Consider the following 20914-nt stretch of genomic DNA (forward strand, 5'->3'; position numbering starts at 1 on the left):
GTGTCACCAGTTGTGGAGGTTATGTGATGACCTAGGAGAAGAATTCATTTACACAGTTGCACAAATAAACAAACTCCTGTGGTTAAAGAAATGACTGAGAGACAAGAAACCTGCAAAGGGAAGAGTAATGCAATAGTTATACCTCATTTGTGGGGTTGCATCTATACAGTTGTTGGATTTTTTTCTCCTGCTAATTGACTTTAGTGTGTTAAATTAAATTTGAGCAGTACTTACAGTTCAATTCTTTAGGAAGGCAGAAAAGTACAGTGAGATGGAGAGATGCATGAACTTCTGCCAGGTCTCAGAGCCCCCACCCATTCCTCCTCAGCAAGATGTGCAACTGGGACTCCCCTGGTGACCTAACTATGGTCATGACAAACAGAACTTAATCAAATCTTCAGAGCAATTTGGAAGATGAAAAAAAAAGCTTCTATTCCCAATTCACCTGTCCTGCTGGGAATCTAACTTGACAAAAACTCCAAGCTGGATAAAAGCTTTGCTAAAGGAATTAAGAGTGGCTGGCCTCGAAAGAGAACACAAACAAGTTTAAAACAGTCATCAAAGCAGCAGCGAAGGCTGTATCATAGCTCAGCCTGATGGTCACACACAGTTTCAGCTCTCCTGCATTCTGTGCAGAGCACCACAGACATCAAGACAGACAGAACTCTCCTAAGCAGACTTCCAGCTCTGAATTCATGGCCCCCAAGACACAGCTGTGCCAGACCCTGGTGCTTCCCACTTGGTCCCACTTCCCCTGACACAAGTGGTGCCTCATCCCTGCCCACTCTGGCAGCAGGGACAGGCAGGGATGAAGAACATGGGGTGAACATGTTTGTCCTGGGGTTTCATCCCTAATGCCTGCAAGTGGCAGGAGTCTCCACAGCTTCTCCATGTGTCCAGTTTAGTCCTTTTCAGGCCACATACCTGATGCAGCTGCAATCTATTTCTCAGTTCTCATTTAGGCTAAGGGCATCCAGAGGGCTTAGAGACTGTCACTTATCAGACACCCTAGGGACAGGCACTCAGTGCCTGGGGCAGTCAGTACCTCTACACCAGCCTCTCTATCTCTTGGGGGGTTACAGGGACACAATGTCTTCTGTGGGAGGCTCAGAGGGCTCCTGTCACATACACCCACTCTCCCTATTCTCAGCCTTTGTCCCACTGTGGTCACACCACCCAGTGCAGGGTAGCTGCACAGGGTGAGACTTCCTTCAAACCTCCTGCCAAAAACTGGCTTTTGGCCACTTTTACCCTCCCAGCCTCAGGGCAGTGGGGGAGAAGGGAGGGAGACTGGGGACAGCAGCTGCCAAGGCACAGGGATGCGCAGGGGACATCACATTTTAACCACAGGGCAACGGGATTAATAAGGAGAAACTGAGGGATCACAGAAGGTTGTGACTTTGGATAGAGGACATCGTTTCTGATTATACCTGGTATACAAACCATGGTTTTAACAAATGTTTGTTAAACAAGTCAGTTTTGTTTTTATTAAACCCAGCTTTGGTACAGGTAATTCCTGAGATTCATTTACAAGGTTGTTTAAAACAAAGATAAACTTTTAAAACAAAGATAAGCAGAGGCCTCTCCCTGTTCCTGTGTGAAGTTACTGGGGCACAGACATCACACTTTGTTTTCCCCCTTCCCTTTTTTTAAAAAAGGTATTTGTGTAAGAGGAAATCAGTCTGTTACAAACACCAGGAACACTGAGTCTCCAGCTTTAAACCATTTCCCCTCCATTAATAAGTAACACTTAGTTGTGCTTTAAAATGGTTCCCTTCTCACCCATCACATCCCAGCAGGACAAGCAGAGCCTGGACTGGCCAGGCTGGACCTGGCCCTGAAGCAGGAGGTGGGAGGTGGGCAGGGAGCTCTGGGGTGAGACATCATGGGCAGCCCTCAGAAAACTAAAGAGATGAAGGTTAGGGCATTTTGGTTATAAAATTTGTAAGTATACAAAAGCAAGCTGCACACAAGACTTATTGTTATGAAAGGTGAGAATCTAGCTGAAAGATTAGGGATATCAAACTAGGGATGCTAGGTTAGGGACATCAGGTTCCTCAGCTACACTCCAAAACCAGACTGAGGAGAGGACCTGCAGGACTCTGTTACCACAGCAGCTCGAGCAGCAAAGCTGAAAGCTCCTCACATTACCCCAGCTTTGTCCCTCATGTCTCTGCAGTCAGTCAGTGTTAACTCCCTTGGGGTAAGAGCCCCAAAATAAGCATTCTGGATTTAGTGCCAGCCATGCAGCAGCCTGAATCAGTAGTTTACCTTTTGGCAAGTATCTTGGATTTCAACTTTACCAAGAAACCTGATTAAGCAAACTTTTCCCCATCAAAAGACACGGTGAATTTTAGTCCTTGCTACATTTTCTCTTCTGTGCGATATATTGCAAGCTTAAAGGTGTAAGCACCGATTAATTTCTTCTGCATGAGATGTTTTGGCCTTAATAAATCTTCTAATTAACATATCTTCCTGTTGTTATGGAGTATGCACTGGGAAGACTAAAAAAGCTATAGAAAGAACAAAAGAGAATCAATGTTTAAGTTTCAGTTATTTACATTAAGTTAAGAGAGCATGAAAGGTCAAAGCACCAATCTATTGTACAAACATTTGAGTTTAACCCATTGCAACTTGGAGAAGCTCTCACAGCTGCCAACATCTTGTTTGGAACTGGTAATCAGAGGATTGACTTAAAATTTTAATGGGAAAAGACTGCTGATGGAACATGAGAAATCCCAGGTGATGGACACCTGCAAAAGCAGCCGCCAACCAGCACACACGGATGGAGCAGTGGCTTTGCACAGTCCTCGCCTCATTCCATCCCTCACAGCTGCACAGTTCTCCCAATGGAACAGCCAAGGACAAGGTTGGGTTCATCAAGCTGTCTCCTGAAGGAAAGTACCACCATGTCCCACAGCCTCAGCCACCAGGCTTCAGCTCTGGAACTGCAAAGCATGGGCAGCACCTACCTCACTGCTGAGCTGCTTCTCTAAAGCTTCAGCAGCTCTCTGAAAGCAGAGCACCAAACCAAAGCTGTGCTCTTTTGCTGGCCTTGACCTAAGTGTATAATGTCCTTTTCCAGACAATGGATGCAGCATCAGGAACCCTCTCCACCTCTTCTCCCTTTTCACCCTACCCTTAAATCACCTCTTTGGGCACCATAAAATCAGCAAACCTGCAGGTACATCCCCCCTGCTCAGTCACCAGATCTCACAAAGGGGATGTACCAACGAGCTTCAAAGCTCCTTCTGCCCAAACACAGATGGCTTTTGGATTAATATCTAAGAATTTCTCCCCAGATTACATAGGAAGTACATTTCAGCATACTCTTTGATTAGCTAGTTGTTAATTAATTAGCTAATTATATTCGTGAATGTTCCCAATAGTCATAAGATAGCCTGTGACTGGTAAGCTGGCAATCATAACACACTATTTTTGTGACAGATAATACAGAAAATAAGATTGCACAGAAAATGCATCACTAAATAAATGACACCACAAAAATTCAAAATACATGTGAGATTTAATAAAAGAAAAAAAGTACAAAGTGAGTGGAAAGAAAGTAAAAAAAAAACCAAACCAAAACAAACCACAAACCCCAACACACTGGGATTGACAAAGCAAAGGGATGTGCTCCCCAGAGGGCTGGAACCCAAGGTGCCTCCACAGCTCCAAACCACCCCCATCTACACCCCTGGGGCAGCCACCTCAGCCAGACCCCCCACCAGAGACCCACAAAACACAATTTAATTTAGAAAGCAGACAACATACAGGACGGTAAATGTTTAAATGATAAAAAAAAAATGGATAGTTTTTCCCATTAATACCAATCTTTTATAGATAAATGTATTAAACAGCTGAAAGATGTGTAACTGGATGGTTTTAATCACTTCTGAAGGGTATTTCTTTCACTTTTTCTACCCTACAAGACTTTAAGTCTTCGGACTGGGTGAGATTAGCATCACAACGTATTTGTAATTTGTTAAATAAAAATAACATACAGAACTACCCTACCACAATACTTAAATCTTGTCTCAGCCAAAAGAAAAAAATGAGTAGTCAGGAAAAAAATATGACTGGGTCCCCTTGGGAAGATTGTGATGTTGAACAAGCAACTACAAGGACAAGGGATGTCCCTCACAACATAAAGTCAAAGTAATATAATAATCATCATAATCGTGAAAATATTGTTACATACATTCTGAATGTCTTCTTCAGAAAATGCTGTAAATTTCTCCACAATGCCCATGGATTTGAAGATTTTTACTCTTCGTTATAAAAATATTTCTTAACTACCTGTTATTCTAGGAAAAAAATAATTGATCTCTGATGAGCCAGGGCAGAGAGAAATCATTTGCATAGATCTTGCTGGCTGCAGCATGAGATCAGGAGAGAACTATTGATTGAGAACACACTGGTGAGGCAGCTGGGTGCACACCAGTACCACCAGTTACTGTTTTATCCCAGCATTTGCCTTGGGAAGCAAAACAATGAACCAAAGAGCATTGCTTGCTCAGGCAATTAGTACACCACAGTTTCTCTCATTAGCAAAAGATTAATAAAAAATAATTTGCTAAATGATTGGTCTGTAGTCAGAGGTGAGGTGGAATTGTATTCTTGCATATAACAGAAGGTTGGGTTCCTTGAACATGTTTAAGAAAACCACAATAACCCCCCTAACATTTGATAGTTACTCTTTAAAATACATCTAACCTGGAGGCACAGCCTTAAAAATTATATGTCCAGCTTTCAGCAGACTCCCAACAAGTGCAGAAATTTTATTCTTTCAACAAATGTCTGTTCTAAAAGGTACCAGTGAGATCTTTGCAAGGTTCTTTTGTACAAGCAATCAAGCTACACTGTCAGTATATCCACATAAAAGGCCAATGTCCATTGGAAAACAGTTTAACACCTGAGCACGTATTTAGAAATGAGAAAAAAAAAAGCTGCTTTAATGGAATATGAGAGTTAAAGAACCTCAGAATCCTCAGCAAAATGCTGCCCTGCAATAGCCCTGTGACAGCTCAGACCCAGGCCCTGCATCTCCTTCTGCACGGCACATCAGGAATTTGCTGACAGCTTAAAGACAAATCTTTAACAAAAACATATCGGAAAAAATCCTGTAACATTATTAACTAAACAAAAACGTACACACTCACAACTAACACTTAGCCAGCCAGTGTTTTTATAAACTATAAAGACACTATGTGAGGGTTAATATAAAATATTTCTTTTCATTTAGCCTAGGATCTGATGGATGGATGGAATTGGGTCCAACCATTTTTCCATGACAACATAGCTAGTAACTCTCTGATCAGTTATTGCCCTGCCAATTCACGAAATGGTTTGAGTGGAAAAAATTAGCAGTGATCTTAATTATTCCTCTAAGCTCAGTTGCCCAGGAAAACAAGGCTGTTATTTCTAGGCATGAGGAGTTGTCAAAAGAAGCACCTTCTAAGAGGAAAAGAGCCTGTCAGCATAAATAAGTGCACAGCTCAAGAGCAGGGGAATTCTCCTTATTAGGCACATATTAGGCACACATTAAAGTAAAGATGTTGGCTTAAATAGTTCACAACAGTAAATACCTTGGTAAGTGACAACTGAAATGTTACACAAATCCTGTAGTTCTACTTTATACAACAAACTTATGAAAAACCTCTCTATAAATGTTCTACTTTAGCAGTAAAGAAAATTCAAAACATTGTCCCATTAACTTTATTAACCACTCTCTCTCTCCTTATATATATATATTATAAATGATGTAGATAGTGTTTAGAGTAATTCAGGAATTAATACAGAATTACTGGAATGAGGGTTACACTGACTAAGATTCCTACAGAAAGCCTAAATGTTGTGTTTTTCTACCCATTCTAAAAACTTGAGAATTTTGTTAGAAAAACAAACATTTCAGCATTCTTCAGACCACTCCTCTCACTGTGCATGTACAGGGTAGGTCAATGAGCCTCCAGCAGTCACCTTGACCAATTAAAAAAAAAAAAAAAATAGAAAACAATTATTTAGCTGGTGAGTAAGATGACTTCAGTTTTGGTCACTTCATACATGGTTGCTTAATCACTGGGTTTAGAACAAAACATCTTACTTGAGGGATTAGTTGGCTTTGTTTAACAAAATGTACATGTAAGGTTACTTCCTGCAAACCTCCTGATAATTCTGAAAAGAAAACACCAGGTCGGAACACTGCAACCACCGAAGATGCTCATTTTCTCTTTCACTTTGGTCCACTCACACACAATGTTATGAGAAGGGTCACTCAGGGTGGGAAACTCAAGCAACTTAACACATGAAAGCACCAAGTCCACTCCTGGCCTGAAAGTCTCTGTGTGATTAACTGAAAGAAACAAAACATAAAAAAGCATGAATTAAAGTTATGAAAATCAAACAAAAGTGAAGTGTAGCGAAGTATGTTAAAACAAAAAAAGGAGGAGGAGGAAAAACATTGCTAGGGCAGCTGAAGGCTTCAGGTGAGAGCAGCCTGGGACAACCTGCTCAGCACCACAAACACTTCTCTTTCCCCCAACTTCTGCAATTCTTCCATCACAGTTTTTTACTTATTACAGCTACTAAGTACACTGCTTTGAACCAGGAGATGATAAAGCGTTCCACTAGCTCTCCTAAAAATTTTACTTGAGCAGAAATCCCAAACCCCCTATTTTGAGCTAGTTCATAGGTTTGTAAAGAAAGAAAAGAAAAAGCAACAAAAAAACTCCAATCCAAAACTGTTCTGGTGATGGTGCACCCTCTCTAGCTGTGCTCCAGAGCTAGAGCCCCCCTGCCCCAGCACCACGTGGGGTCCCCCAGTGTGCAGAGCACAGGATGTGGGTGCCCCTCAGACCTTTGCACACCACCAAGCTGCCTCCCAGTCCTGCTCCTGATCATGACTTGTTTCTATTGCTACCCAGAAGAGGAACAGTCCAGACACATCTGCAGGTGGGCTAAACCCAGCAAAGTACAGGAAAACCTCCCAGAAGGAGCAGAGGGGAAGCTGCAGCATTTCTTGGATCATGTTCACGGTCCATCCCTGCTGCTGCCATCACTTGCACAAGTTACCATTGTGCACACCTTCCCCAAAGCAGTCCTGGGTCCAAAAAAGCCCTAGGATTCAGCTCCTAATTCAGATTAAACCCTATTTTCAACAAAGTATTTTACAAACCATTTAGACACTATGTGTGAGGTGGGCCATGCCCAGAGCATGTCGACCAATCTGCAGAAGAGAGCACCAAGACATTTACATTCCAATGAAATACTCAAATAATCTACCCTGTTATCTTCCACAGGAAGAAACAAATTGCTAGGATCTCAGTACACAGAATGAGCTCCTCTGGTGCTGCAGTTCACAGCAGGGAAACAACAGACCTCAAGTTCTCATCAGCAGTGAGAAGCTGAATGCTGTGCTGTCAAGCACAAAATTGGGTGTTGCTATTCTTCATGGTCTTTTTTTCTTGCCATCATTAAGAGGCTCAGAAAGCCTTACCACCAGCCTGCTCTGGGTTTGACAGAATGCAGTTCTGACTCTTGAGCTCCTTCATGCCAGGGGAAGTAATAAAATATGCTGCAATAGCAGAATTACCAGTTTCCATGACAGTGTTCCTTTTTTTGCTCCCCAGACAGTGTTCCTTAGAGACTGGCTTGATTGGAAGCAGGATAACCCCCGCAACATCTTTTCTTTTTAAACGTGTTTGTCCCATTCCTGGTCTATCATTACACAATCAGGTGGCTGGATCAGCAATATTTACATACCCTTGCTCCTGCTAGCTTCAGCAATGTCAATTAATGTGCAGCAAGCTAAGGTAAGAACTCTGCCTTTAGGGGAAAAGAATTTTCTTGTAATCAGAACTGTGCCTTGGAGCCCCATTTCACAACCTGCATTGGCTGTCACAGAGGCAAGAGTGAACCCCATGGGACCATCAGCCTTTAGAGAATGGCCCCAAATTGCAAATCCCTCCCCCCTGCAGCTACCCAGGCTTCTCTGGGCAGTGCTTGGGCACAGAAGGGGCTCCACCTCTCTTCTGCTTTAAGCAAAGAACCAGAAGGATGGGAATTAGGATGCCAAAATCCCCTTTTCTGTATGATGATTAAACAACTGACCAAATATTAAAGCATCTGAGCAGACTCCCAGCTTTCCAGTGGCAGAGGAGGAAGACTTCAGTTCAGACACTTACTTTTTCTTGTCTTTGTCCTTCTTCAGCGGCTGCTGTGATGTAGCCTGCAAGGATTGGGACTGCAAGGTTTCCACTGCGACTTTCCGCCTGTTGAAGGCATTCATCTCTTCCTCCAGCTCCCTCCTTTTCTCCTCCACCTTCCTTTTCTCTTCCTGGTGTATCCTTTTTAAGTGCTCAAACTTCTCATGCAGCTGGTAGGAGACAGACTCAGCATTGCATTCAGCTCATTCTGGCTGTTCTAACCCTGCCCCAGGAGCCCTCTCACACCTCCCACACAAATCCCCACCACAGGGGCCAATCTGATGGTAGAGTACAGCCAGTGCCCACCAAAAGCAGGGAAGACACAATAAATTTAGCTCTGCCTGACACTACACAGCAAACCAGAGGCAGAATGAGCCATGGAGATGAGCACAGGGGATTTTGGCTCAGCCTGCATCCCTGCACAGGGGCTGGGGACACTGCAGGAATTTTTGGACTAGTAGGAACTATTAGGAACTTTTGTTCCTCGCTAGTTCTGAGGATGGTCCATTTAATTCCTCCCCAGTCACAGCTACTTCCTGAGGCCTTACACTGGGGACTCTGCCAGACTCACTTTGACTGGGGATCCTAGCCCAGCTGCCCCCTTTACTCTGCTGTCCAGTGAACCACAAGTGGGAAGTCTCTATGACAAGGGTGCTCACCTAAACTTCCTGCCACTTGCTTTCACACCCCAGACAGCAGCCATATTTCCATGTGGCACAGTGTGCTGGTTTTGCATGGATTGACATTTGGGGAAGAAGTAAAAACCACCCATGGAAGTGATTTCTCTGAGAGAATCTGCTGGGAGCTTCCTCTGTGCCTAGAAAAATCCAATAGCTGGCTAGTTCTGAGAGCTGACAACTTGTTGAGCCATTCAGAAGTAAGGTCTGCCTCTGTGAGATCCACATTTTAAAAACAGCAAGCCCAGGAAATCTCTCTTTTCTTCTGGCCTCGAAAGGTAGCAGAGCTCTGGTGGGGCTGGCACGGTTCCCCCGTGGCCTGTGTGGCCTGGGGAGGGGCTATGTCAGACCCCAGTGCTGGGGACAGGAGGATGGGGGCTCCAGCCCCAGGCTGGTCCCAGCCCCAGCTGCTGGCATCTTGCCCACACTAAACCTCCCTTGCCCTTGGCCTGTGCCGAGCCAGGGTCTGCTGGGCCCTGGCCAAGCCCCCCACCTCCCTCTCAGTGGCTGCTGGGCCAAGGCAGGGGCCCAGCATGGCCTGAAATCCAACACCAGGACTGTTTGGCCACTGCCCACGACCATCTCCAGGCCTCGGTGAGATATTAAACCTTTCACTACACAGATGAGACCTGAAGACCTTAATCCTCTCTCCAGGGAGAGAAAAAGAGTGACAACACGTAGAAAGACAACATGAAGACACCAAGGTCAGTAAAGAAGGAGTCAAGCCTTGGATGGAAGGAGAATGAGGAGATGCTCTAATGGGGCTGAAAGTTCTTTTGGTAGGGCCATGGAGATGGACAATGATATACTGAAATATCTCCTTTAATTCATGAGGGAGTATTGGGGGATGAAGTGTTCAAACTAGATGTGAGCAGAGGCATCCATTTGATGAAGCCAAGCAGATGTTGGAGTAGCTGTGATCCCATGAGAAGTTTGAACAAAGAGAGAGAGATGACAGTGATGAAGACCCTTTGCCCCAGGAGATAAGAAAACCTCTATTCCCAGAGATGAAGATGATCACAGGGACACATGAAGAAAACCTTTGCCTGTGAACAACTCATCTTTAAAATAATACCCGACTCATCCTTAAAATAATAGCCCATGGATACACCTCTAGGAGGGCTGTGAAAATGGGGAGGAATTTCATGATTGCAGATCTTTTCCCGGGCAGCTGCTATTCGTGGAAATGAAAAGCCAAGACAGAACTGTTTCCTGTGGAGAAGTCTCCATAGCATGGCAAGAGAAAAATCCTCTCCCTACAAGAACTGATGAAAGACTATTGCACAGTTGGTAGCTGATTTAACATCCCAAGTTTTATCTCTATGTTGTCAGTTGGTAAAGAAGTTAGGCAGGGGGAAGAAAAGTGTTCTGAAGGTTTTATTCTGATTCTCCTTATTCTTTTAGTTCTATTAATAAAGTTTCTTTATACCTTTTAAGTTTTGAGCTTCTCCTAATCCATATCTCACAGCAAGAAATGAGTAAGTGCACCAGTGATTTTGGCCAGCGCTGAAATCCACATTATTTGGTGCACTGGCCAGGAAACAAAAAAATTAGCAAATCCAAACCTCTAAACACAGGACAAGGAAGAGTAATTTCTGAGGCACCTAAACCAGTGATGTGTTTGTGCTTTGGCTGGTGAGGTTTGCTGGAATGTGCTTTCCAGGATTCATGCATTGCTCAGACACAGATTCCCTGCTGGCTGTAGTTTGGGTTCTTTTTGGCACACTCACCTCTCTCTCCTTCTCCTTCAGCTCTGCCTCTGTCTCCTTGACTTTGTTAACAAACATTTGTCTCATTTCTTCCTCTTTCCTCTGGAGCTCACCCAAGAACTCTTTCCTTTTGGTCTCGTATGTTTCTTGGAGGCTGGGAAAGAAAGCAAATGAAATCCAGACTCTGAACACTGATGACTTAGGGATGGGGAAATGCATGCCTGTCTGTGTTGTTTAGAAAAACAGGCAGGAAAGGAACATCCAAATCAGCTGCAAAGTTTAAACCCAGTGCTGGTACTTTCCAGCCTGGCACTGTGGATTTCATCTACAAACCTCCCATTTTTTGAGGCAGTCAGTACCAAACTCTCACTCTAAATTGATGCTAGATGTGAAGGCCACTCACCTGAAGGGCTGGTTGTCTGGATCTGTGTCCTTGAAACCCATCTCCTCCAGTTTGCACCTCCGGTAGAGCTCGTAGTGGCGGGTGTGGGTCTGCTCCCGCAGATCCTCCATGTTGACCCGAATCAGCATTTCCCGCAGCTTCACAAAGTCACAGTGACTTTCATTCTCCACTGACAGAAGTGAAGGGACAAGTCAGCAAACTACAGTGTGGTGGGGGAACACAAGGGCACATATGATTGACTCCAGATCCTTGCATCCTGAGGAGCCTGTTGCTCTTCTCAGGGCACAACACAACCCCTGGATGTGGATGTAGGGTTTCCTGTTGACATTCCTACCTGTTGGTAGGAATGGAAATTCAAAGGAAAGACTAGCCAATCCACAAAAGGCTGCAAGGGACATGCCTGCACTGCTTATCACAGGGAACCTTCATGCAGAGGTGCTGGTGGAGGGCAGAGCTGGGGAGGTGTCAAGGTTTGCCTGAGCACACACAGGGATATTTGGGGTGGGCTTGCAGCCCCTCACCTTGCACCACTCCCCACGGGTACTGCCGAGCTCGCACCAGCTTGTTCCCAACTTTCACCTCCTCTGTGCTGCCAACCACAGCGAAGGGCAGATGAGCCTGAAACAGAGCCAAGGGCAGGGACTCAGTGCATGGGGTAACCCCTCAGAGATCAGCCTGACCCTTAGCTCCTCCTCACCCAGGCACAGGAGCTGCTTCCATGAGTTTTCTTTGAACCTACCAATTTCTGATACCTGGAGCAATCTCTACTACGAACTGGGATATTACTACAGAGAGTGGTGTCAGGCCACATCACAGCTTACCAGCAATGCTGTCTGAGCTGCACCAGCTGGAGAACATTGTAGGAACACCATGGTCATTACTGCTGTGCTCTATCCCTCTGTCAGGCTGCACACACCAGGAGCAGGGCACTCCCTGCCTTGCCAAAAGCACAGGCAGGGACATCCACAAAAAGGCCCTGACACAGCAGTGAGTGTGTAAGCACTGCAAGGGACATGTGCAGGATACAATGTGTACTTGCTGCTCTCCAAGTCTGCAAAGCATCAGGCATAGGGAGGAAACAGGACACGCTCCTTGGGATTGCAAGGAAGGAGCCATGGAGTGGGTGCTTCAGTAGAGTGAGGCTGACAAATTCCTTCATTTTTAAAAAGAAATGGATCCAGAAGTGTGGAACTCGTAGAGAAGTGGCCAAATATGTTTTCATTGGAGGAAGGAAGGGAAAAATAAAAAAGCCAAGCAAGCAAGACTCCCGTTTTTCTCCCCAATACACACAGCTAACAATTATTTAAGTAAGAGCAAATCCTCCAAATTTTTCATTATTTCAGCAAAAAAAAACTATTACAGTGAAAACATGTATCTAGTTCACCCAGAAACCAACTGGTGACTGAATTTTAAAAAAAAAAAAAGGTGGGAGAAGCGCAAAAAAAAGGACAAAGCACTTAATCGTAAACAGTTATGCAGGAAAACATTAATTTTGATTAAAAAGCTACTTTTGATTTATAAAATTAACATGGAAACATTTCAGTTGTTTCTACTGCCATAGCTGCACTCTAATTTGGGAGACAGGAAGCTTGAAAGTGTTTTTGCATGTGCTTCAGTCAGGTCTGAATTAAATCTCTGAATTTCAAAAAAGACAAAATAGAGATTAAAAATTTTTCTTCTTTACTTTAAACTGAGTTTTCTATGGTCAGCCTCCTTAAGTCACAAGACTAATGTAAATCTTAACTGTCACATTTTATTCAAAGTTTCTTCTTCCTCAATTGCAAAGTAGCCTAAGAACAGAAGACAGAATTAATTCTGAGGAAAGTATTTTTCAAAAATTCATAAAACAAATTCTAGAGCTAAGTTTTTTCAGAGAGCCTCCAGATTAAACATGAGCCACATTTTAATTAATTCTGTATGCAACAGCCTTTGGTATCTGTGAGACCCACAGCTTGACTTTTCAACAGATTCAGTGTCTGGACATTTCCAATGAAACTTGCCCTTCAAAAGAGTTTTTGTGCAGCAATTTAATTTGTCACAACTTTCAGCAGCGATGCAACTGGCAGCATTACCCACATTCATCACAGAGTTGATCTCAGCCACTGCCTCGTCATCCGTGGGGAATTGATAGATCTGCACTCCATTGCTGACCAGCTCGCTCATGATCTTGATCTTGAACTTGTGCAGCTCGCTCTTGGAGATGGTGTCTGCTTTGGCAATAATTGGGATGATGTTCACCTAGAGCAGAAGGGAGGAAGGAAGGACAAACACCCAGGTGAGCAGCAGCTGGGTGAGCAGCTGTATCGAGCCTGGGGGTGACCCAGATCCTGCCCCACTGGCTGTTTTACATCTCCTAAAATCACCTTGGAGCTCTGTTTACACAGGAGCTGCAGCCCAGCTCAGCTGAACACTAGAGGGAAGAGTTTTCCAGGACTCACTTGACTAGACTTGGCAAGACTTCAGATAAACCACATACCCTGCATTAAGTACACAGGGAGCAAAGTGAAGCCCCTGCTCTCGCCTGTGTGTTTTCTTACACACGTGAGGGAGGCAGGCACAGTGTAGCTGTCACATCTGAGCTGTCACACATCCACTCTGGCTGTGCTAATAGGATGTTTTACAAGACAAGCATAAGGATGAAACATGCATTGAGCTGATGTGAAGCCTTCCCATGCTCAAAGAGCAAAGATTCCTCAGATGCTCTCACAGCAGCTGATGATCCTCTCCAAGGACCCCATGAGCTTCTTGGTGAGGATCACAACTTGGGTGTGCCATATGGATTATATGGAGAAAGGTGCATGGTGCCATACAGCAGACAGATTTATTTTCATGCTGTTCTTGCTCAACTTTGGTTTCACATCAGCCAGCAGTCACTATACCCCATACAACTTCATCCACCTGGGCTTCAAAGCCACCCACAAGCTGCACAGTGGGGAGGTCTCCCTGTCCAGTACCCACCAAGATCAAAAGTAAACAAGGGCCACATCCCACATCCATCAGGAATGATGGGGTTCATTATGGCCTCATGCTTAAGAGAGCTACAGTGGGGCTTGATCTATCACAGGAACCTGTGCTAGATAATGCTGCCGTGCCCAGAAAAGCCAAGTGTGATAGTGCAAATCACTGCTTAAACAAACAGCAGAACTCATCTGTCTGAAAAGCAGCCAAATTCATCGCAGTGAAACACAAGAATTTAGACAAATAAGGGGAAAGTCTGATTTGCCATCTAACATTTCCCAACAGCCAATGCTTTTTGTCCTACAGAGTTGAAATTCATAGCAACCAGTTTATCTCCAGTGGGTGCCCATTAAAATAAATGGCTTTGCTTTCCCAGCACAAGTCCTTTGTAGCTCAGGGTTTTTCCCACACTTCTTGGGTTCCTCTCACACCACCACTCCCCCTTCCCCTATCTCTGTTTAGTGGTTTAGCACTCACTACACATAAGAGCATTTACTTACTCCAAATGAAAATAGCCTAAATTTGCTCATTGCAAATGTATCTGAGAGAATAAATTCCTCTTTTGCTCAGCAACTGACCAAGACTCTTTTACCAAGGACCACAGCCTCCTGCAGAAAAAGGCCTGCTGCTCATTCCACTGCTCAGCAGGTCAACTGCTCAAAGGCAAAAGAGCCATGACCACAGCCGAGTGTCTCCCTGACCTGCTACGAGCTGAGGAGGCTTGGATTCACCATCTCCCACCGAAAAAGGGTCAGCTCAGGGGCTCACAACCCTTTTCAGTCAGCCCAAGCAATTTCCCCTTCTTTTTCCAAGGGGCACCAGTTCAGCCATGCTTACAGCAATGCAGGAGGTGCAGAGCCTGGAGCCTGGTGTGGCTCTCTAGCAGCAGAGGAGACAGGCTCTGTGGTCACCACCACGGTCTCAGCACTACTCACAGAAAGCACAAACCAAGGCTGGTTTGAGTGCCCTCAACCAGATTTCCTGTATTTTGAAAAGCAACTCAGTGAACACCTGCTGACACACAGTTCACAACACAAAGGGGTTTTAGAAGTTGTGTTTCCAATAATCAATAGCCACATCAATACTGGGGAGGCATGGATATGGCATTTGAGTGTAGGCCTAAGTCTAGAATGGGTTTAGTTCCTTCACAATACAGAGAAAGGATAGAACTGTTTGGAAACAATAAACCAATGAGACATGAGATGCTACTGGACTGCATGTATAATTCTACCTCCCCAAAGCACCTTCCACACACCCACCTCCATGCAAAGGCCAAGTCTGTGGCACTGAGATTAGTGACAAACTGATATATATCTAGCTAGAGAAGAAAAGTAACCTCCTGAACAGGTTTTAAAACCCCAATAAAAGGAAGGAATGCCAGAACTACATGAGAGTTCTCTGTCCACTCTTTTTACACAAATAATCTTGGGTTGAAGGCAAAATCCTAGAGCAACATTCTTGTATCTAATGGTGGAAGAACAAAATAGATGTCTTTATTTAAAGATCTAGTAATAAAATCATGCAGTTGACTACTGGCATGTCACCCTACTGAATGTGACAGGGTGCAGTGTCCCCTTGCCTGTCAGTCCATGTGCTGGAGGGCTTTGCTGGAGCTGGAATTATGACCAGAAGTCTGTGCTTCAGACAGGACAGGGAACTCCCACGCACACAGACAAAAATGCACCTCCTTCCAAGTCTTTCTGACCAGTGTTCCCTCTCATCTCCAAAAATAAAACTTACAAGGACTTGTCATTTGGTAGAAAATAATTCTGTTGATGCAATAAGACTGCAAACCTCTGTCCTGTGAAACACTGAATTTTTCAAAAAATGAAAGCTTTCATGCTGTGGTGGCCTCACACACAAAAGCTGTGAAAGCTGAATTTTTCCCCATCTCCAAACTGTTCCTGAATGCAAGTTGCAATGAAGCCAACAGGCAAATCCTACTTTGGAAGCCAAAGAGCTGAGGCACAGGCTGCCTGAAGCATCCCCACCTGCCTAGGATGTATCATCTCTCAGAGGCCAGGCAGTTAGCCACAGCTCAAACAGCACATGCTGACTGAAAACCATCCAGGGACAAGCAGCGAGCCTCTGGACCCTTATGGATGCACACACTGCGCCACAATTTCCCATGACAGGGCTTGGTTTTAATTCAATAAATCATCTTCTCATCTGATACAAATGCACTATTATTTATCTAATTCTTTTCCCAGGTTAAACCCAGTGGAAAGTCTACAGCTGTCAGGCCCTATGTGCTTCCCACTAGCAGCCAGCCAGCCAAATTCTACCTACAACCACTTCTGAAGACTCTTCTGCTCTCTGGCTGTAACTAAAAACCCCAGATAACAGCTGGCCATGAGCTCAGCCAAACAGATATTGTCTTACAGTACAATGGAAGATTTTGTTTACAAAAGCTTTACCCAGAGGGGATTTCACAAATTTTACACTAAAAGCAAGACTGGTTATTGAAATTGTCACAGACAATCAAAAGCCTGCCTAGGATCACACATCATGCCACTTGTGGGCTAAAGCAAAGGTATAACTGAGCCACAGTCCTACAAACTCCCTGTTAAACCAGTCCCAGAGGCTGAGCCAGCACAGAGCAGAGCATTGCCTCTGGTCTGGTACCTTCCATCTCCACAGGCTCCGTTCTTCTACTGGAGAACTGTAAAACAAAGGCCACACACAGCTCTCCAAGAAGAGCAGCAGGTTCAGCACACAGCAGCAGACATCAGCCAGTGCATGTCACCTCTGCTCCCATCTGGAGAGAGCAGAACTGCCTGGGCTTTGCTGACACCCTGCCTCACGCTGCCCACACACCAATCCCCAGCACAAATGGCTCATTTGTAGGGGGAAAGGGGCACAGCACTGCCATGCACAAACCTTCAGGGAGTGCCTGGAAAGCACTCTGATGGGTGCTGGGATTATACTGGTGCAGAAATACAACATAAATCCCTGATGCCCAGAAAATACCAATGGCCTCCAGTTGCTTATTCATTTCCATGTGCCCACTTGTGTGAGGCCACCACAGCATGAAACCCAGAATGTTCTCATGCTGTGGCAAGAAGGGGAATGCGAACAAGGCATAAAATCACTCCAGAGAGGGCTATTAAAGTGGAAGTTTGGAAATATAAAAAGTTAGCCTGCGCACAAAGTTTTCATCTGTGCACAGAATTTATTTTGGTACCACCAAAGGACCACATTAAAGGCAACCACAGGGAGATGTGAAAAGTAGGGAATGAGAAGAAAAGGAGAGAAATGCTTTGTGGGACCACCAGCACCAAGGGGAATAGTGCAAAAGCTTTCCTCCAAAAATATTTCTGGGAATATGTAATGCTGGCACAGTACCAAGAGACAAAAGTTTATTGAGGGAAAGTTTTTGGATTCCTGATGAAGTCAGTGTAACAGCCACTAAAGCTACAAACAGCCTACTCCAATGAGAAGCCAGTGCTTGCTCTGGACTGGGGCCAAGGAAAAGCAGGCCATGAGCCCTATGTGGTAAGGGCAAGCAGTAGGGACTGCACAAGGGGAACTCAACCCACCAGGAAAAATCCAACAGAGCTGCACGTGAACAATGGCCAGAGAAGAGACCTTTGAAGCCTCCTGCAGCTCCTTGGAAACCAGCTGGAACACCCAAAACTATGTCAGAAACTTGCTCCCAGCTGCAGGAATATAAGCAAGTAATTGGTTAGGTAACACCCTGCCCCCTAAGGGGGGTTCTCTAATTAACCCCCTGTAGAAACACAAAGAAAATGCACAAAGAAACCACCCCTGTAGACCCTCTCTTGACCCACTTTTAGGATTCCTATGACCTTCAAAATTCCTCATCATATCTATACTTTAAGAAGTTACTGTGATCTTCTATCCAAATCACTTGGCACTGCCAGCAGTGACAGCTCACACACTCCCTGTGCACCAGCACACACAGCCAACGCTTCTCCTCAGCACTGACTACCACCTTAGGACTACAGTTTTGGTGGCTCTCAAACCCTCTGTCCCTGATGACAGGTCACAACAGAAAAGGGGACTCCACAATTTAACTGCTAAAGCTGTAAAGCATCCTCACCTGAAAACCCAACATAGCTGCAGCTGATGGCATTGATAAATATCAGCTAATCTGGGTGAGATTCTTACAGTAGAGGGACACTCTGGGATTTACACAACAAACTGGAAAATGGGCTTTTCCTGACATTCTTCAGGAAAGTAAGTGAGAAAACAAGCACAGGACCTCAGCAACCACCAGACCAGACAGTTTCACCAGCGTCCTAAGAACTACTCAGCTGCTATGCAAGAAGGAGTCCAGCACTTGCATAGAAGGAACAAAACCTTCCACATGACAATCAGTACCTACAGAAGCATTCCAGAAAGAGGGGCCATAGTCTCCAATCCCCTACCTTGCTATCCAGCTTCTTCATTGTCACCAGGTCCAAGGACTTGAGCGAGTGCCCGGTGGGGGTGATGAAGTAGAGGCAGACGTGAATCCTTGTGTCATGGTAGTTGAAGAGAGACCGGCGGATTTTCAGCTCCTCTTGCAGATAGTTTTCAAACTGCGTATCAATGTACTCTACGATTGGCCTGTAACTAAAACCATCCCATTAGCAAACCAGCTACTGGAGCACAAATCTTAACCGTCTAAAGGCTGAAGGAATTCTCCTAGACATGATTCCATGGTATCACTTATAAACAAGTTCTAAGACTCAAACAATTTAGCTTTACAATTTAGCTTTTACACACAGACCTTATAAACCAAAGGCTGTGGAGATTCTTGAGGCTGCACTGCAAAGTCTAAGGACAGTGGAGCACAGAAAGATGACTACTTCGCCATATCAAACTTTTCCCAGATTTCAGGGCTCAGGCATCTTAGTGTAGCAATGCAACATGACCAAGGAGACACCTTGAAATCCCAGAAAGCCTTTACCTGAGGCTTGAACAAGATGTCTGTATAGTTAAATGAGACAAGTTCAAAACAGATAATTCCTGACCCTGCTCTGAGGAGAGCTGGTTAACAGCTCATGCTCCTGTAAGATAGCAATCTCTTCTGGAAAGACCTCCTGTGACCTCTCTTTTTGGCTGTTCACCCATTTCCCTCTACCCTTTGTCCCCAGACCCAGCGCCACTACAGGCAGTGACTCCTTTAACAGAGACACAGACACTTCTGCAGCACTGCAAAAGGAACAGCAGGCAGTTGATGTCTAAGCATGAGGCAAGCCCAGAAATGCCGAGCAGATGGCACAAGACCTGCCTTTCGTCTTTATTTATCTGATCCCCAAATCCAACCGCATCCACAATGGTCAGCTTCAGATGGACATTGCTCTCCTGCAGGTCATAGGTGCGCGGTTGCAAGCGAACCACGCTCTCATAGTGACTGGCTTCCTCTGTCTCAAATGTGGTGTTGAAGAGGGTGTTCATCAGCGTAGATTTCCCAATGCCCGTCTCACCTAGGGAGGACAAACCATCAGCTCACTGCAGCATGAACTTGCCACAGGTACTTCAAAGCACATTAGAGAACCAAATTACTCTGTGGAAGGACACCACAAATTGGTTGTGGACAGACAGGTGTCTACCTTCTTGAAGGCCTCCCATGCTTAATGCAAACAACATAGAGCACTTGGGTCTTGTCTCCCAGTATCACACAAAACACATCAGCACAGCAAACCACACTATTTTGCTTTCTATGACCCCGACCTTGCTTAGGATTTTGCACTAGAGAAGCTGTGGAGTGGACAATTTTAGTAGCTATTGAAGGATACCTGGGATGCATCACAAAAACCTCTATCCCAGAATATTTGGCTGACAAGGTGTTTGTGAGCCAAAAGGCTTTGAACTGCTGTTCCTGGTAAGGAAACAAGATTGGTATTTTCCAGATTGGCCTAGAAGGCGCTCAGTCCATTGGCCAAAGGAAAGGTTCTCTTCATCTACCTCTAAGATCATCTCTGGGAACGCAGGTCTTCTTCTCTCCCCAGGGGCAGAGGGTCTTCATCACTCTCATACCTCTCTCTTTGTTCAAGCTTCTCATCTTTGCTTTATTATGGATGCCTCTGCTCATGTCTACAGTTTGAACACTCCATCCCCCCACACTTTTTCATGAATTAACAGGGATATTCTAGTGTATCATAGTTCATCTCCATGGCCTTACCAAAAGAACATTCAGCCCAATGCTAAGGCATCTCCTCATTCTCCTTCCATCTGGGACTTGATTCCTTCTTTACTGACCTTGGTGTCTTCATGTTGTTTTCTATGTGTCTTCACTCTGTCCTTTTCTCTCACTTGAGAAGGATCAATGTTTTGGAAGTTTCATCTGTGCAGTGAGAGTTAATATCTTGCCCAGGCCTGTGGATGGTCATGATGGTTTCTACCAGGCAGTGGCTGAAGCAGTCACGGTGATGGATTTCAGGCTGCACTGGGGGCTGTGCCAAGATCTCAGGGGCCCTGGCCAGAACAGTGGCAGCCACTCTGGCTGGTCTCTGGCCCCTGCTTCCTTCAATTTCAGCTGTGGGCCGATGGTTTCCCCTCTCTCTGCCTGGCAGCCGCTGGGGCTGTGTGGGCTGTGGCAGAGGGGGTCTGGAGCCGCTCCCAGGGCCCGGTGGACCCCAGCACGGGCCAACAGCAGGACAAGGCTCAGTGTCAGCAAGATGTCAGCAGCCACAGCCTGGCCCAGCCTTGGCCAGGACCCCGCGGCCTCCTGTCCCCTGCCCAGCCATTGCTGGGGGTCCAGCCCGGCCCTGCCAGGCCGCGTGGGCCGTGGTGGAGCAGGGCCAGCTCAACCAGCAGCTGGTGACCTCCTCAAGGCTGGAAGCAAGAGAGAGCCTTCCCGGGCTTGCCTGTCTTTAAAATGTGAATGTCACCGAGGCAGATCTAGATTTTTAATGGTTTAATACGTTGTCAGTTCTCAGAGCTAGTCAGCTATTGGTTTTTGCTAGGCACAGAGGAAGCTTCTCTCAGAAAAATAATTTCTGTGGATGGCTT

At 45.3% G+C, this 20914-nt stretch overlaps 1 protein-coding gene across 1 annotated transcript in view; it reads right to left on the reverse strand.

Annotated features, from left to right (window-relative positions):
- Positions 1–3513: 3513 nt before the first annotated feature.
- Positions 3514–20914, reverse strand: part of SEPTIN8 (septin 8) — a 36255-nt gene continuing 18854 nt past the window's right edge. Inside the window, exons 3-10 of the mRNA XM_058848776.1 lie at positions 19191–19386; positions 18343–18529; positions 13070–13231; positions 11515–11611; positions 10994–11162; positions 10612–10744; positions 8184–8374; positions 3514–6352 (exon numbers count right to left, since the gene is read on the reverse strand). Coding sequence (XP_058704759.1) covers positions 6349–6352; positions 8184–8374; positions 10612–10744; positions 10994–11162; positions 11515–11611; positions 13070–13231; positions 18343–18529; positions 19191–19386 — 1139 coding nt within the window. The 3' untranslated portion in view covers positions 3514–6348. The remainder of the gene's footprint in view (positions 6353–8183; positions 8375–10611; positions 10745–10993; positions 11163–11514; positions 11612–13069; positions 13232–18342; positions 18530–19190; positions 19387–20914) is intronic.

This window comes from Poecile atricapillus, chromosome 13 (genome assembly GCF_030490865.1).
Source record: "Poecile atricapillus isolate bPoeAtr1 chromosome 13, bPoeAtr1.hap1, whole genome shotgun sequence".
Classification (NCBI taxonomy): Eukaryota; Metazoa; Chordata; class Aves; order Passeriformes; family Paridae; genus Poecile; species Poecile atricapillus.